This window comes from Cyprinus carpio, chromosome B19, assembly GCF_018340385.1.
Source record: "Cyprinus carpio isolate SPL01 chromosome B19, ASM1834038v1, whole genome shotgun sequence".
Taxonomy (NCBI): Eukaryota; Metazoa; Chordata; class Actinopteri; order Cypriniformes; family Cyprinidae; genus Cyprinus; species Cyprinus carpio.
Window position 1 is genome coordinate 26,616,887 of NC_056615.1, and position 18,975 is coordinate 26,635,861.

Consider the following 18,975-nt stretch of genomic DNA (forward strand, 5'->3'; position numbering starts at 1 on the left):
TCTATTAGTAGCTAATCACACAAATAACAAGCATAATCTTTTCTATAAAACCAAAATTCTGCCTTTAGTTAAAAACAGTTAAACAGAAAGTGCTGTTGGGGAAAACTGTTCCATCCTGTGGTTATTAATCACGAAGCCAATATGTTTCTGGACATGAAGCAGTAATACAGTAGTCCACCCTCTGATCTGAGCTTCATGGGTAAAGATGGCAGCTAGATTACTGTTAAAAGAACTGTGTACAGCAGGGGTCCTCAACTCTGAACCTCAAGATCCAATCAAACATACCTGAACAAGTTAATCAATGTTTGCACTTTAAAAACACTTTAAAACAAGTGCTTTCAAGTATAACTTAACTGGAGATTCATGTTCTCGATATAGTTGTAGTTTTAGTCATACAAATATTGTGCATAAAATTATAGAACATAAATATTTGTGACTCTCTAGTTGCATAAATATCATGAAATGCGTCTATAAATAGTCTGTTCTTCATATGTGTTTATCTCATCACATTCTCTATACAGTAGGTTGTGTGTTTAGGGGCTCAACAGAACGACTTGCCTCAAAACTATACATACAGAATGTTCTGGCTCTAGAGACAAACAACTACAGCGGCACTTCCATATTGGATCAGATTACAGACAATGAGAAATGACCTGAAGGAAACAGCAGTTTGTTGCTCATTATCAACATCTATCGCTACTTTAGATTCAAATGTGTATCGACAGAATCAATGAAAGCGACACATTTTCAAATGGGGGAAATATCTGAGAATTTATTTAAACAGAAAATCTCTATTTAACAACTGATTATAAAATGTACAAATTATTTAAAATGTTTCACTGGTTATTTTTCTACATTATAATCCTTATACAGTGAATCGTATGAACTATCATTCTTTGCTTGGCACATACTGTATGAGTGTGTCACACATTAACTTACACCTGACAGAATACACTAACTAAAGTGTAAAATGTGATTTGATGTGTCTGTTTTCCCTCAGTTCAACACTGTCAGAGCTCCTGGATAGTTTTCCTCAGGTCTGTTGCTTGTACAGTTCAAGGATAAATAAGCTACAAATCCATACTGACTGTGCAGACTGTGTTAATACCTTTAATTAATTGCTAAAACAAAGATTTCAACTCAGTATAAAATACTTTTTTTTATGTTGAGTTTATATATTTTCTAATATGAACTGACCAGAATGTACACATACTGTATTTTCACAAACAACTGGTAATATTGTAATGTAAAATTGTTTATAAGAATAGATAGGTTTCAGGTTTCATTGTTCGACTTTGAATTAACAATGCAATGATTCTGGAAAGTTACACAAACACATGCGTGATGATCACTATGGGTTTGTGTCTGTTGATTCTGTTGAATGTGATGTCTGTCTGTAGTGACTCTTTATTCACCATCAGCTGATCCAGAGAAGATCAGACTAACAATTAAAACCTGAAATGAAAACACAGACAGTCACATGCATGTGACATTACTTCATTATCCACTTTATAAGAACTAAAACAAAATATTTGCACTATTTGTCAGAGATAATAAACAATTTTAAAGCTCTTTTGACCATTCAGATTTTGATTTTGCATCCAAACCACCATGAATGATGACCCTTAGGTGTGTTACTGCCGCTGTTTTAATCTACTTAAGTCAAACGCTAAACTCATTTCTATAGATGTACTGGATGGTTATTCAACACTGTGATGAAATTGAAATGTGATAATGGCACTGCAAACGGGGTTTCCATTACATTATTCATGCCGACTCTGGATGAAGATAAGGAGCAGAGATTGGTGGCAGCGAGTTCTTGACAGAGTTCAGTGATTTGAACATGATTAAGGTGTTTACATGCCTGTTTGTTGTGATTAAAATTGGTATACGCCACATATTATACTATGAACATGGTTACTACAATTATGCGTTTAATAACAAATTTGATTGTATTGTTTACATGAGATACATTTTAATCACAATATTGCCTAAATCTCATTATAATCACATAGTGAGTGTGCATGTAAACAGTCAGTAATAAAAGTGAAATACTGTATTGTTTGAAATAAAAAAAACATACTTCATTCATACTATAAACATAATCAAACTCTTATTAAACATGTCTGTAAGTAACTAATTCCAAGAAAGTAACCTAAGAAGAAACTGTATCAGCTGTATCACTACTCACTTAAGCATTTCCACTTTATAATGTGGATTATCCTTCAGAGCAGAGAGCAGCTTCACATCTGAGTCTTTTAGTTTATTTCCAGTCAGATCCAGTTCTCTCAGGTATGAGGGGTTTGATCTCAGAGCTGAAGCCAGAGCAGCACAACATTCATATGTGACTCCACAATCCCTCAATCTGTAGAGAACAATTTCATTTAACCTTTATTTAACCAGGGAAGTCATTAAGAACAGGTTCTTATTTTTAATAACAGCCTTGCATGAGAATAAATATCTCCTGAAAGACACACAAACACACATTACAATACACATAAGGCACATAAAAAACAAAAAAAAAAAAACAAAAACAAAACTCTGTTAAAACATTTACAGGTTCAGGGAGAAATAGTCACTAGCAGCCTATTTTTTTTTTTTAAATGCAAAGACTGAAATATTTGTCTCTGTTCAATAGCTTTTATAGCACTTTACAATCATTTGGGGCAGCAAATCCATAAGTAGTTTTCTTTCTAGGGATAGTCAAAGAAAAATAATTAGACGATCTAGATGTATGTATTAATATGAAGTTGCAGCAACTCTGAAAGATATTCAGGTAATAATCATTGAAGAACTTTGTAAATAAAGATACACCAGTGAATTTCCCATCTTCCCGTATGCAATTATGTCCAATTCATAAGAGAGTATAATTCACAATGATATGTTCTGTAAGGTGCCTTAGTTATTAATCTAATTGCTGCATGGTACACATCTAATTGTTCCAGAACACCTTTACATGCATTTCTATATACCACATCACCATAGTCAAGCAAGGGTAAAACAGTGCTTTCAACAAGATATTTCTTGGCTGATATGTGATTAGTAAAAGTTAAAGGACTATCAAGCCAGATTCTGAAACATTTGTATGAAGATGCTACTTCAATTTTTGCCCCATGCAAAGATATGTCTTTATTCCCTTGTTGTTTTTTTCCAAACCACATAATTATTATTATATATATTTTTTTGTGCTGTTTAGAACTAAATTTAAATTAAAATTTCTCAGTTACGTATGTAACCCTCATTCCCTGAAGGAGGGAACGGAGATCTCACGTCATGACCAACAAATTGGGATCTCGCTTCGAGAGACCAATCTACTTAGAGTGTAAACTAAACGAGTCAATGGACATTGGCATGCGATGATGGCATCCAGCTGCCGCTGATCACAGTGTGAGCACAAAAAGGCAGCAGGTGCAATGCATACCAGGTTTTCACTGAGGAGCCAAGCCGGAAACCTGGCCGCTCAGCTGTGGTACAGTAGCCAAGGCGACTGGACGTGACGTCTCTGTTCCCTCCATCAGGGAACGAGGGTTACATACATAACCGAGATGTTCCCTTTCAGTCGGTCACTATGAGTCACGTCGTGACCGACTAATTGAGATCCCACAAGTGTCCTGTGCAAGCCCCCTGCACCCCTTTTTGGTGTAGGCTGGGGCTCACAACAAGAAGGCCAGTCACTGTTGTCGTAGCACTACCCACTCAGTGAGATTGGATAACACTTGGAAAACCCATCCTTTCCGAAGAAGGTTTCAGAAGCACTTACACAAATGAACAACCATTTAAGTGCATATGGAAGATTAGAGGTGATTGTAACCCTCTTGGAAATGGCAGAAGTCTGCTGGGGAAAGACGGGCTCTGAGGCTATACACAGTAGATTACAAAAAATATAACAAACAATTACTCCTCATAATAAACAACCTAGCCCTCTACTGGTTGTCACGGATTCATTGAGTGAGGGTCTGGGGCCAAATGTTCTGCCACGTCTGGCTGCCGAGGGGATGGAGGAGCTCGACAGGGTCTACAGTATGGACTCTGTGGAGCGGTTTAAGCAAGCAAACACTAAAATGGAACCTCTCAGTGCCTCTACCCGTTTGAGGTGAGAACACAGGAGGATACCAGCTCCACACAAAGGCTATAGAACCTAGTGAACGTGTTGGGGGTCGCCCAGCCCGCAGCTCTACAAATATCTGTCAGAGAGGTGCCACGAGCCAGTGCCCAGTAGGGTGCAACACATCTAGTAGAGTGAGCTTGCAACCTGAGAGGGAAGGGCACACCCTGCGCCTGATGAGCCAGGGTGGAGGCAGCCACTATCCAGTCGGCCATCCTCTGTTTAGAGAGGGCACTCCCCTTCTGCCGGCCTCCATAACAGACAAAGAGCTGGTCTGAGGTCCTTAACCTTTGTGTCCGGTCTACGTACAATCTCAAGGCTCGGGTGGGACAAAGCAAAGCTAGGGCTGGGTCTGCCTTCTCCAGGCAGCATGACCCTGATCAGTCTTCTCGGTTGAGATCACCACCACTTGATGAACAGATTCCATTTCAAGGCGTAAGCATGTCTCGTAGACAGTGCTCTCGCCGAAGTGATGGTGTAAACTACCTCCTGGGGTAGGTCACCTAGAACCTCTGCGTCCCGTCCAGGGAACAGACATGAAGTTTCCAGAGGTCTGGACACGGGTGCCACATCTCTCAGAATCTGCCAGGGAGGGTCTGTCACAAGGAGCATTAGTTCCAGGAACCAGGTCTGAGTGGCGCCACAAGCAGGACCTGCTCTTTGTCCTCCCTGACCTTGCATGGTCGCTGTGTTGTCTGTCTGGACCAGCACGTGCTTGCCTCATAAGCGCTCTTTGAGATGGTTCAAGGCAAGGTGCACCACTAACAATTCTAGGCAATTGATATGCCAGTGCAGCTTGGGGCCCGTCCACACCCCAAACACTGCATGCCGATGTACCTAGCCCCCCAGCCAGTGGTGGAGGCATCCGTGTAAACCACAGCATGCCTGGAGACCTGTTCTAGGGGTACTCCTGCCCGGAGAAACATAAGATCTGACCATGGGGTGAAGGTTTGGCGACAGGCAGGTGTAACTTGGACCCGGTGAGTGCCGCGTTGCCATGCCTACCTCAGGATTTGGCCATGAAGCCAGTGCTGAAGCGGTCTCATATGAACCAGCCCCAGTGGTGTAACTGCCGCTGCAGCTGCCATATGCCCCAGGAGCCTCTGAAATTGCTTCAGTGGGACCGCTGTCCTGCCCTTGAATGAATCCAGGCATTTCAGCACCGACTTTTCTCTATGAGGCGTGCTGTCTGTTCAACCGAATCCAACTCCATACAGAGAAAAGAGATTCTCTGCATTGGGGAGAGTTTGCTCTTTTCCCATTTGACCCGAAGACCCAACTAGCTGAGGTGCCAGAGCACCAGGTCCCTGTGCTCGCACAACTGATCCCGAGACTATGCTAGTATAAGCCAATCATTGAGATGCGAGGATTGAGGAACGCGATAAAAACTTGTTAACTTGCCCAGCTCTAGTTAAATTATTGTTGTTGTTAATTTAAAAGTGAATCTTGTGTTCTTTAGCATTGCTGGTGCCATGACATAAACCCTTCTCTCACATCAAACAAAACTGGCATTGGTATATCGTCACACCCCTAGACAGGACACATTTTGGGCTTGAATAGATTTGGTTTTAATTTTGTTCATTATTCATAGAAGGAAAATTAAAGAGAACGTTGACACATTAATACAATCTTACCGCAGTATCTCCAGTTTACAGAGAGGATCTTTCAGTCCAGCAGAAAGCAGATTCAGTTCTGATGCTTCTAGTTCATTTCCAGACAGATCCAGCTCTTTCAGGTGTGAGGGGTTTGATCTCAGAGCTGAAGCCAGAGCAGCACAACCTTCATCTGTGACTCCACAATAACTCAACCTGTAGAGAACAATGACACTCGTCAGTCTCTCAGTACATTACCCAAAAACCATATCAGCAGCAACTTCACAATCAGAAAGAGAGACTAAATCCACAACACAGTTAACAGGTCCAGTCTATTGTGATGCAAAGTGTAGGCAACTCATACTTGTAATCTGTGCTTTGCATTTTACCCATCCAAGTGCACACACACAGTGAGTGAGCTGTGAGTAGTGAACACACACACACACTGTGAACACACACCCAGAGCAGTGTGCAGCACCAGGGTGCAATTGGATGTTCAGTGCCTTGCTCAAGGATATCTTAGTCGTGGGTAATCAGGGTGGAAGAGAGTGCTATTCATTCACTCCCCCCACCAACGATCCCTTCCAGAACTAAGAATTGAACTGCAACCTTCAGATTACAGCAAAATCAACAACATGTAAGTTAGACCCTATATGACTAAGCTAATGAAAGAGATTATTAAAAAAATATTCATTAAAAAAACACAACTTCCTAGAAAATTAAATACAGGCCGATCTCGAATATCCCTTGTACTTTCAATAATTCTAGAAAAGGCAGAATCCTCACAACTTGCTTTTAACATCCAATCATGGTTGTATCATTCTTTTGAATAGACTAAAAAATTATGTTGGCATTAGTGGAAATGCATTGGCATGGTTATCAATTTGTAGCAGTAAATAATAGGGCTGAGAAAATAAATCGATGCATCGCAAATCAAGAAATGATTCTGCATTGGTTATGAGATTTTCCGAATACATCACAATTCTCTCTCGAATCGATTCTGAGCTTAGATTTTAAAAGCAGATGGCACTTCATGCTTTAGAACATGGTTCCGCAATTAGTTTTTGCCGAACGCCGAATTCTGCCAACAATACCAAGCCTTTGGACAAGGCACAAATAATAAGTTCTATTGTATTTTGCTGCGCCGCGCCGCTCTCGTCCGGTGTAGACATGATGTAAGTTAATATCGCTTTCTGATGCTTCGTTTGAATTTTCATGCCACATTATCTGAAATTAGCGAGGGCCAAACATTTTTCCTTATGAGGAACTCTGCTTAAGAAACAAAAATAATCAACAACAAACACACAATTGAACCAAGCGAATTACAAGGGTGTTCCAAAAAGGGCTCAATTCAAATTAAAATCATGTCAAAAAAGCATCCCTATTCAAATTAACCACATCTTAAATAAACCTAAACCCACAATTACATGACTCAATTACATGACACCGAATGCACAAGCGCTCTTCTTGAGAAGCGTCTCGCTGCAGACCACATCCAGGGGACGTGGTTGGATCTAGATCTTACATTTACCTAAACCTACCCCTGATCCCTAAACCTACCCATCTCCACCCCTAAACCTACCATTCTCCACCCCCTAGATGTGGATCCAACCATGCCCCCTGGATCTTTTGGTCTGCAGGAGCCCTACATGCTCTTCTTTGTGAGCATTTAAGTGTGAAACTAGATTAGACCACCATCTGGTCTTAAAAACTAAGCTCAGAATTGATTCCAGAAAGAATTGCGATGCACTCGTAAAATCTCAGAATCGATCCACGAATCGCGATGCATCAAGTTATTGTCACAGCCCTAGTAAATGAAGAGGTATCGCATCAATCACTAGCTCAGTATGGAGCACCGCAAGGCTCAGGACCTTTGCTTTTCACCCTGTACATGTTACCCTTGGGAAATTTCATTAGGAAACATGGAGTTAGATTTCATTGTAATGCTGATGATACTCAGCTCTATATTTCTTAGTGGCCAGATAAAACATACCTATTCATAAAACTAACACAGTGCATAGCTGATATAAAAAATTGGATTAGCAGTCATTTTCTTACTACTAAATCCGGAAAGGTTTTAAGGACCAAAACCCTCTACATGCAATGACCTAGAATACTCTCTTACACTTGAAGGCTGCCCTGTCCAGTTTTAGTTTTCTGTGTGCTGTTTAATAGTAATCTGTCGTTTGAAAGGCTTAATATACATATATATATATATATATATAAATTATGAAATATGCTGTCAATATGCATGAGCCCAACTTGACTTCAACCTCCCACAACCCCCAAGAATTTCATTGAAAGATTTAAGATCCATTAAACTGATTTGTGCCCGGGGCAACGCTGTTATAATCTGGCCCCGAGTACAGTTCATAATTTTACAGACCATCTACCGACCATAATTTTTGTAAACCATCTGACTTTTTAAACATATGACTTATATTCATATTTATTTTGTCAATAAACTCAAAATTAAAGCCAACAAAAACTGTGAACACATTATAAATTAGTTAACAAGAGTTAACTCAGTAATGAGTAAGCAGAAGCCATTGGTTATTACACCACTTCTCACAATTTTAAAATATAAGTTTATTTAGTCTCTATTTTTTTTGTAGAGACATATAGTGTCATATTAAATGGGGTGTGGCGAAGGTAATGTGCACTTTGCTAGCACTGTGATGCGCACAACAAAGCAAACAGGTAAATATTGTATACATTTTACTGGGGTTCCGATTCTTTGAAGACACGTTAACATCACTGCTGAACAACTGAGCTACACTGCTACCTTCAATAAATTCTTCTCTGCACAAGAACTTTAGTCAAGTTTACTTATTTTATGTATTAGAGAAATCAAATACAGTGGTGGACCACTCAAAAACTGCTCAGCCAAATACAGGAAATTCTAACAGTGCAGACCTGCTTCTTCATGCTGATTGATGGGAATCATTCCAATATCATAGAAAGTAGGGATGAATCATGATTAATCGCTTCCAAAATAAAAGTTTGTTTTTGCATAAGATTTTTGTGTCAGCAGCGAACCATGACTCTTGAACCTAGGCCCTGGAAAAAACGAACTATCAGCATAGCTTATGGTGTCCTCTTCCAAAAGTCATCTTTGACAATTCAACTTCAGTCTAATCCCTCACGCATTATAGATCAATTAATAAAATCATTATAAAGGGTTGTAAATTACAAAACACATTCACTTACACATGTTTGAGAGTCATAATATCAGCTTTTCACTTTAAGATTTGATTTTAATTTCGTTCATATAGGCCACAGGAATAAATGTGAGAGGATGTTGAGACATTCATACAGTCTTACCGCAGTATCTCCAGTTGACAGTGAGGATCTTTCAGTAAATCAGAGAGCAGATTCAGTTCTGACACTCCTAATTTATTCATTGACAGATCTAGTTCTCTCAGATGTGAGGGGTTTGATCTCAGAGCTGAAGTCAGAGCAACACATCCTTCATCTGTGACTCCACAATCACTCAACCTGTAGAGAACAATTACACTCTTCAGACTCTCAGTTCAGGATCTACAGTTCAGATAAGCAGAAACTTCACAATCAGAAAGAGAGACTTAATCCACGGCATGATTAACAGATCCAGTCTAAGGGTCAGACCCTCTTCAACATGGTGTTCGAGGGGGTTAAATATTAGTCTGAATATATCAATATCTTTGTGAGAACCACAAACAGACCTGGGAGGAGCAGAGGATACTGTAAATCACGATTGGAGGGCAAAAGGGCGTTCATGGGGGTCGTGGGGGGGGGGGGGGGTACACCAAGTGTGGACCAAAAGGGCACTTTAGTTTTGGCAATTAAAGGGCCAGAGGCTCAAGCTCAAGTTTTATATCTGTCTCTTGGATTCTGTGAATAACGTGCCGTGCCACTTAATGTTAACACAGCCTCTTGGTATGAGGTTAAAGTGTTATTGTCTTAAATTTGCTTCACATGACACAGTCAAGCAAAATCATGTAAGCAAGAGTGCTAATTTTCCCAATTATCAGCATGGTTGCAATTTGAAGATTGGATTTTGATTTCATACAGTTCAGTAAACTAGAATCTAACATTGCTAATTACAATTTTTGATACGCTTCTCATAGCATTATTTATGCACATGCAGTTGCCAGTTTATGTGTAATAACTCATGTTATTATGCAAATACCTCTTTATTATTCAGTCCTTTAGGAACATTAAAAAATACATTAAAAAGGTTTTGTTTTATTTAGCATCCAAAAAAAGGTAACATACTTGTATTTATGCATTAAAACTAATACAGCTTATACATAGCTGCTGTGAAAAACATGGTTACATATAGGTTCCCTGAATAGGAATGAGATGCTGCGTCACTGATGTTATGTGACAGTTGTCTGAAACCCTTATACCTATTCATTGGCTAGTGGCGCTTTAGACCACCTTAAGAGTGTGCTCGTGCTATCTCAGCTCAGATTTTTTTCATTAAGGAATCACTTTGCAAAGCAGGAGAATGGCCGGCAATGCAGCGTCTCGTTCCCTATTTAGGGAACCAAAGTTACATATGCTACAGAGACATTCCCTTTCATAGGTTCACTCCACGCTTCATCACTGACACTATGGGCCTGTTTACACTTGGTAATTTAATGCGTTTTCGTTGATCGGATATCTATCTGATTTGTTAAAATGTTTCCATTTACACTTGGCCACATAAATGTGTCACCGCAAAACAGATATAAATCCGATCTTCAAATAAGATAAGCGCTATGGATTTTCTTCTTAATTTTATTCATACTGCCATGGGAGCAAAACGGAGGAGAATGTTTATTCATCTTACCGCAGTGTTTCCAGTCTACACTGAGGATCCTTCAGTCCATCAGAGAGCAGTTTCAGTCCTGAGTCTCCTAGTTTATTCAGTGACAGATCTAGATCTCTCAGGTGTGAGGGGTTTGATCTCAGAGCTGAAGCCAGAGCAGCACATCCTTCATCTGTGACACCACACTTACCCAGCCTGTGGAGAACAATGACACTCTTCTGGGTTTGCATTCTCAGTCGAGCCCAAAAAAGGATACTTTTTCTTATATAGCACATTTCTACAGCCACAAGAGCGTAGTAATCAAGAAATATAAAAGTTATAAAAATGCGGTTCTGCCGACATCCAGCAGAAACTCATGACTGTATGCACCTTTAAAGACAGGTAGACGCGATGACGACGTACAAAAACACTGCGACTCTCAAGACAAAAAACACGAAAACACCGTTCTGTCGGGACAGAGAGAAGCCGCTGTGTGTGCACGCGCCGCCATCTTGGTAGTATCAACTTAAAACAATGCCACTAAGCCCAACCTCCTGCTGTAGGTGATCTAAAAGAATGCTATGGTGGATTGTATCGAAGGCATCGAGCAGAATTAGAATAGAATTAGAATAGCAGAGTTACCTGAATCCAAAGTGAGCAAGAGGTCATTTGTCACTTTAATGAAGGCAATTTCGGTGCTATGATAAGCCCTAAACCGGCTGAATCACTATGTGCTTAAAACAGCATGGAATAACACTAGTGGTCAATGAGCTATTCATGATATTCAGAACAGATGGACCAATCACACCTAACACCTCTCTAAAGAGACATGTTGGCATAATATCCGCTGGTGAAGTAGTCAGTTTCAGTTTTAAAATGATCTCTTATCAATTTATTTTGGGTGAAAATTGGTTTGCTGGGCATTGTCAGCTACAGGATTGGAAGAATTAGAGGGTCAGTGGGTTAGTTCGTATAATTAGATTATTCGTATTTATATGCACATTCAAACTCTTCAAGAAAACTTTCAGCCTAATTCATAACACGTGTGCCTTTTATAACGCCTTTTATACAGACCCATATTACAGCGCTCTGATTAGCCAGGTGTACATGCGCTGTTATTCAGAGAAACCTCGCAGCTTGAGCTATAGTCAATAACAAAAAGTTTTCTCACTCTTTCCTATACATTTAAGACAAAGACAAAATATACATTTTGTCTTAACTAGCCTATATATAGCCTATATATACAGTATATGCATAGACTATATAGATTATTACTACTAGCCTGAGTGTGATTTCTGCATACGTGTACTTATAGCTGTTCCTATATTTTTTCTTAAACTCAGAATACTTTTTATTACTAAAGTTTTAGTGAATCATGATTTGCTTGCAAAAACATTTGTACACAGGTTTCACTTACAAATGTCTGCATATGCATGCTTAGTGAATGAGACCCAATACGTGCTAGAAATAAATGCACATAAAACCTTAATCTTACTCCTAGAAAAATAAAAAAATCACTTTAAAAACAGATCCAGCTTCTAGTGCTAATACAACCAGTCAAACAGCCCAAGGGAGAAATTGGTTCTCTAGGGACCACCCTGCTGGCTATCTCCTAGAATGGAGTTCCTGAGTAGAACTACGTGGTATGAAAGCCCCTATTGCTTTCAACAGAGATACCTGAGATTTGCTACAAATGCTGCAAACCAGAGCATGCACACAAAAACACACAGGAGCGTTTGACTTTGAGTGTGTACTAGGGGTTGCACTGACTAATTGACTAGTCGACTTCAGTGGTCTGCCATGACGCTTTAAGCTTGATGTCGACTAGTCGCTGGTCCTATAGAGGGTGCAACAGGATAAGAAATTTTTTAAGGACTTCCATATTTATGCTCCATTTCCAAACAGTTAAAATGACAAATAAATGCAAACTCTCAAAGGTTCCACAAGACGTGTGAATCACTGTTCTTATCTAATGCACTGCTGCACTATAACGCACACACATAGGCTACAGACAGTAGCGCGTCCATAACTCCCAGATCACACACGCACAGAATCATTCAGCATGGAAATGTACAAACACTGTTCTGTGATTTCTCAATAAAAAAGCTTAGAAACTGAAAAGTATATATTTCTTAATAACTAGATCCCACAGCTTCACTAGTAGAGAGGTAGAGTGCCAGGTAGAATTTATCCACAGACACAATCGCTTTCACTAATGCGTTCATATGAATGTAATCTTTACTGTGCTACTTTATCTGTATCTGATTTAAAACGATCAGAAATCTGTGAGAAATATAATGACCCAAAGACAAAAGAATTAATAAAAATGAGCTGTTATAGGAGCAATAGCCACGTGGGCAGCGCTGTGTCATATGCCATAGCTGCGCACAAGGGGTTCTAGTCTCAGCTCCAGACTAATTTTTTTCATTGATGACGTCATCAGCGACTAGTCATCAGCGACTTTCATCACATGAAAGTTGACTGTAAAAAATCAGAAGTTATTCAACCCCTAGTGTGTACAGAATTGAGTTAGTACTACTGGTACTGTAAAAAGATCCCTTGCAAGAAGAAGAAAATGGAGAATGTTACCACCAGTCTTACCGCAGTTTTTCCAGTTTACAGTGAGGATCCTTCAGTCCATCAGAGAGCAGCTTCACTCCTGATGCTCCTACTTTATTCAGTGATAGATTCATATTTCTAATGTGGGAGGGGTTTGATTTCAGAGCTGAAGCCAGAGCAGCACATCCTTCATATGTAACACCACAATCCATCAACCTGCAGAGATTGAAGATGCATGGTGAACTGATACAAGCTGCGACTACAGAATAAAATGTAAAACATGTTTTACAGTCCTAATCATGCAGCATCTATATACAAAAAATAAATAAATAAATAAATAAAAACACCTTACAGACCCTGTTGCTGTTTGCTTTCAGTTTTGATTCCAGTCTCATTCATACACTGACCTCTACAATCATCAGCTCTTACACTGACACACAAAAATCTAAGCACTCTGCTGTGGACTGCCAGTGATGGGATTTTGTGGAAATTTAACCCTTTTTTTTGCTTTGGTAAGATGCATGCTAAAGTCAAAATCATGTTCATGTGATCATGTTTTATCAGTGTAGTGATTGTTGTCAGTGTGACTTACTGAACTAATTTGGATTCTTTAACCACAGGCAGCAGCTTCTGAAGAACTTCATCTGCTGTATTTTGGGATCCAATGAACAGTTTTAGTTTGAAAACATCCATCTTCTGCTCTGATGTCAGCAACACATAAACCAGAGCTGACCACTGTGAAGAGGAGAGTTTGGTTTCTCTTATTTTTCCAGATTTCAGATAATCTTGGATCTCCTGAATCAGTAAATCATCACCCAGTTCATTCAGACAGTGGAACAGATTTATGGATCTCTCTGGAGAGCGATTCCTCTTGATCTTCTGCTTGAGGTACTCAACTGTTTCCTCTTTGTTATAGGAGCAGCTTCCTGTCTGTGTCAGTAGTTCTCGTAAGAGAGTCTGATTGGACTCCAATGAGAGACCCAGAAGAAAACGCAGGAAAAGATCCAGATGTCCATTCTTACTCTTCAAGGCCTTTCTCACAGCTATTTGATGCAGCTCAGATAATGAAACATTTAAAGCCTTCTTTAAATGCTTCAAAGGACTAGAAGACAGAGTAATAAACACATTTCTGTTTTTTTCATAAGGGACAGATGTGCATATAGAGCTGCTAGATGTTCCTGGATGCTCAGATGAACAAAGCAGAAGACTTTCCCATGATTCAAGCCAAGCTCCTCTCTGAAGATCTGAGTGCACAATCCTGAATACACTGATGCTTCTGTCTCTTCAATGCCACACTCTCTCAGGTCTTCCTCATAGAAAATCAGGTTTCCTTTCACAAGCTGCTGAAAAGCCAGTTTCCCCAGTTTGAGGATCATATCTTCATCTTTGACTGTCTTCTCATAGTCCTTCTCTTGCTTGATGTTGGTCTGAAGGATCAGGAAGTGTGTGTACATTTGAGTGAGAGTCTTGGGAATCTCTCCACTCTCTGCTTCACTCAACATCTTCTCCAGAACTGTGGCTGAGATCCAGCAGAACACTGGGATGTGGCACATGATGAAGAGGCTCCTTGATGACTTCAGGTGTGAGATGATTGTATCGGCCAGACCCTGATCACTGATTCTCTTCCTGAAGTATTCCTCCTTCTGTGGATCATTGAAGCCTCGTACCTCTGTCACTCGATGGACACACTCAGAGGGGATGAGATCAGCTGCTGCTGGTCTGGAGGTGATCCAGATGAGAGCAGAGGGAAGCATATTCCCCACAATGAGGTTCGTCAGGAGCATGTCCACTGAGGCTAATTCACTTACATCACACAACCTCACATCGCTCTGAAAATCCAGAGAAAGACGACACTCATCCAGACCATCAAAGATGAATAACACTTTATATTCATCACTGGATATGTCCATTTCTTTGGTTTCAGGGTAAAAGACATGAAGAATATCTGAAAGACTGAGTGTTTTGTCCTTCATCAGGTTGATTTCTCTGAAAGGAAGTGGAAATATGAGCTGGACGTCCTGATTCTCTTTCCCTTCAGCCCAGTCCAAAATGAACTTCTGCACAGAGACTGTTTTTCCAATGCCAGCGACTCCCTTTGTCAGCACAGTTCTGATGGGTTTTTCTTGTCCAGGTAAAGGTCTAAAGATGTCATTGCATGTGATTGGTGTTTCCTCTGTTGCTGCTCTCCTGGAGTGTGTCTCAATCTGTCTCACCTCATGCTCATTACTGATCTCTCCACTTTCCCTCTCTGTGATGTAGAGCTCTGTGTAGATCTCATTCAGGAGAGTTGGGTTTCCCTGCTTTGATGTTCCTTCATACAGACACTCAAACTTCTTCACCAGATTTGATCTGATTGTGCTTTGGGCCAGTTGAGAGTCACTGAGAGAAGATTAAAATAAGAAATTACAACATGAATTAAAGCGGTAATATTGACAGTAATTTAAAGTGACACCTGGTAATCCAATGATTTCATTATCCACTGTATACAGTGTTATGTAGCAGAAGCATAGATGTTATCACATATTCAGCATTTGGGCCAAGTGGAAAAAAGTAATACAATTTTATATAGGTTAAACCTAGAAATGTACCTCAGATTTGATTTGTTTTGTCCCATTAAACATTACTGACCTTTCCATAGATGCTTCACTCTTCATGGACACACAGCTGTGCGTCAGTGAGTTTGATCTCTGCCTGTGCAATTGACTTTAAAAGAATAGAAAAGAGTCCACTTAAGCAGATATTCATTTAGCCAGAAGCACATCAAGGCAATAAGTACAAATGTTGACATGAATCATTTCTGCTTATTATATAAAGCCAGGCTGAATTATAATATGAAAAAGCGTGAAACTGAATGAATCATGTGACTAATATGACAGAACGTTGTTCAAAACTCCTTTGGGGGTTGGTCAACCATGCAGAATTTAAAAAAGATGATACAAACAAATTATCAGACTCATCTAGTCCAGGAGCATGATGAGGCCTAGTCTTATTTTCTTTCCTTTTTTCCATAAAAGTCAGAGGAACCAAGTTCAAGAAGCCACCGGGTTCACACTCATCTAGCCTTTTTTACGCAGACAGCAGAATTCATTAAAAGCTGCATTTTCGGTTGAATTTGGGGTAACCTGTGTTGAGCTATTTCAATCACTTTTGTTTGATTTGTTCATTGCAAACTGCTGAAAGTCTGTAAATTTTGCCAATAAATCTGATTTGCAATGGTGGTTGAATAATTTTGATTGCAACTGCACAAGCCCTCAGTTCTCTCTTAGACCTTGAACATTCTTTTGTTTGTGGTTTTTCCCCTGCATTTTCCATGTTTTCAGAGCACTTGTGATTAAAAGTATATTTCTTGGAATTATTCCTCATCAATTGAGTTTCCTGAACCACATTCCGTAACAGAAACAGAGTTTAATAAAAAAGAGACAATACAATATATATTAGAGAAAGTAATTAGTTTAATTTAACATGTAGATAAACAAGCATAGATAATCTATCTACCTATATATCTAGACAGAAATGTCATACCTCAGATCTGTTGATATGTGTTTTTCTTCAAATGTTAGTATGTTGTCTTTAGAACGGTCACTGTTCATGGACACACGTTTGGAATCCAGTGTTTTTGGTATCCGACTGTGGAACCAAAATTAATAGAACAAAGACAATGGAAAAGAGATAACAGAATAAAGACAAGAATTCATATATCTGATTTTTAAAATGTCTTATAAACTACACACAGAGAATTCTGTCTATACATGAGAAGCTTCAGAAATGTTGAAGAATGATAACACTACACAAGGATGATATGACAGAGACCACAGCATCCTAACTTATAAGTAGGAATATGAGAAAACCACTCAGAATATCTTATCATTAGCCTATGGCACAATAACATATTATAAGACATACAATGTATCTTCTATAACATTATGATCATATAAAGATTTTGATGTACCTGCATCCTGGAGAAAACTCTCCATCGCTGAATGTTTCTTTGTCCTCCATGATTCATTAAAGGGGTCATATGACGTTGCTAAAAAAGAACATTATTTTGTGTATTTGGTGTAATGAAAATTTCCACAATATGTTTAATTGATTTTTACAAAGCTTATCGTTCTGAAAAGCGAGGTGTGCTCTATTTTCCACATACTGTACATTATTGTTTCTCCTCTATGCCCCACCTTTCTGAAACGCAATGATTTTTACAAAGCTTATCGTTCTGAAAAGCGAGGTGTGCTCTGATTGGCCAGCTATCCAGCCCCAAGCGATTGACAAAATACCTCAATCTTGTGATGGAAATGTTATGCCCCTTAACATATTATGATGCTGTGTGTCCCGGCACAACGAGACAAAACCAATAAAACCCATTATAAATGAGGCATTTGTTGCATCCAGTGGGGACATAATTACTGATTATAATGACATACTGTCTTTTTACGCGTTGAGTTGCATCGCGCTGCGTAAACATAAAACCATGTCTGCATTTGTGATTGGAGAAATGACAAACATCAAGCTCTAACAGTTACTCTACACTGCTCAAAACTCTTGTTTGAATTATCAGTGGCAAATACTTTAAATATGAAAGTGTACTTAAAGGCTGTGAGTCAGCAATATTTGTCAGAACAACAGTCCTCATCCTCCTAAAATGAATATTTGGGTTGAACTGTATTGGAACATTGCTGTAAATACAACTTAACCACTGATTTCTAGTCATGTCCTCTTTTGGAAGGCTAAACAAAGTAGTATTTCTTTGGGTTTGGGACTTTAGTCTTTGCAACTTTAGGGATCTTATCTATTCACAAACAGCTTTTAACACTCCAAAGAGAAAGGAAAACTTGAAACTGCATCATATGACCCCGTCTGAATGAATCTGCATGTGTATGTCTGACAAGTCAGAAACACTGACAATGTATTTAAACGTCATTGTTAATTTACTTTAACTTCACACTTGAATATTTTTTCTGTGTTTTCCAATTTGTTTACAATTTGTTTATTTAAATGTATAATTAAAATGATTAAATGAAATAAGAGTGAAAAAAAGCATTTTTGTTGTTTTCAAAATTGCGGCTTCTACAACATTTGGATGTTTAAAAGAGATTTTTCCTAATTTGTACCGATACACAAGACTATATGGCCTACATCTCCACCAATAAGAACATTTGACATAAGAAATCCTTGTTTAAATACTCAAATTTTAAGTTTTTAAAAAACCTTCTTATAATAGTTACTTTAGTTAATGAGGAAGTCAAAAGCAGCTCACCTGACTAATGCTCACTCACTCGGATCAAAATCACACAGGTTCCCAACATGTTCGCAGTTTCTCATGGAGTGTTTCATCATGTAAATTCCCACATAGGCAACTACAAATTTTACTATTTAACAAGATGCCCGGTTTTTCACTTTTTAAAGAAATCTTATGTCCCGGTGTAAAATGGCACACGGTAGCACTCTCAGAATGCTTTCATTTCTGAAAGCAAATGTTGCCAGACTTGTTTGGAGAGAATGCAGCTTATCCAGTTCATAAACAACTCTGTCATGAGAAAGAGACTAGTACAAGTTTTATTTACTTCCCATTTAGAGAAGATTTTGTGATTCTCTGTTGGCAAAAAAAGAAAAATCATGCTCAAATAGGAGATTATTAGTGTGGGAAAGGCTTTATGAGTTTTAAGCATAAGAAGTACCCTACTCTCAAACTCAGTTCAAATGTTAAATTAATAACATTTAATAACACTGAATAAACTTTTTTTTCCAGTATTTTTTTCCTGACACAAAACTAGTTATCACTTTAGTTATCAATTTAGGCTATTTAATATTAATAACTTCATCCACACATTTATTGCCCTGACTGACGATCAGTATGTTTGAATATTTAATAGAGATGTGAATTAAGAGAAGTGCTGATGCATGTCACAAATGTCCAAGATCCCTTTTTTGCTGGTGTTCTTTACTGG

At 38.9% G+C, this 18,975-nt stretch overlaps 1 protein-coding gene across 1 annotated transcript; it reads right to left on the reverse strand.

Moving 5' to 3' along the window:
* Positions 1-735: 735 nt before the first annotated feature.
* Positions 736-18,594, reverse strand: LOC109102622 (NACHT, LRR and PYD domains-containing protein 3-like). The gene is given in 12 exon segments (XM_042745321.1): positions 736-1,455; positions 2,192-2,365; positions 5,740-5,913; positions 9,022-9,195; positions 10,514-10,687; positions 13,073-13,246; positions 13,623-14,164; positions 14,167-15,409; positions 15,659-15,733; positions 16,553-16,657; positions 16,980-17,057; positions 18,285-18,594. Coding segments are annotated over 11 exon segments (2,892 nt in total). The 5' UTR covers positions 17,030-17,057; positions 18,285-18,594; the 3' UTR covers positions 736-1,448.
* Positions 18,595-18,975: the final 381 nt, after the last annotated feature.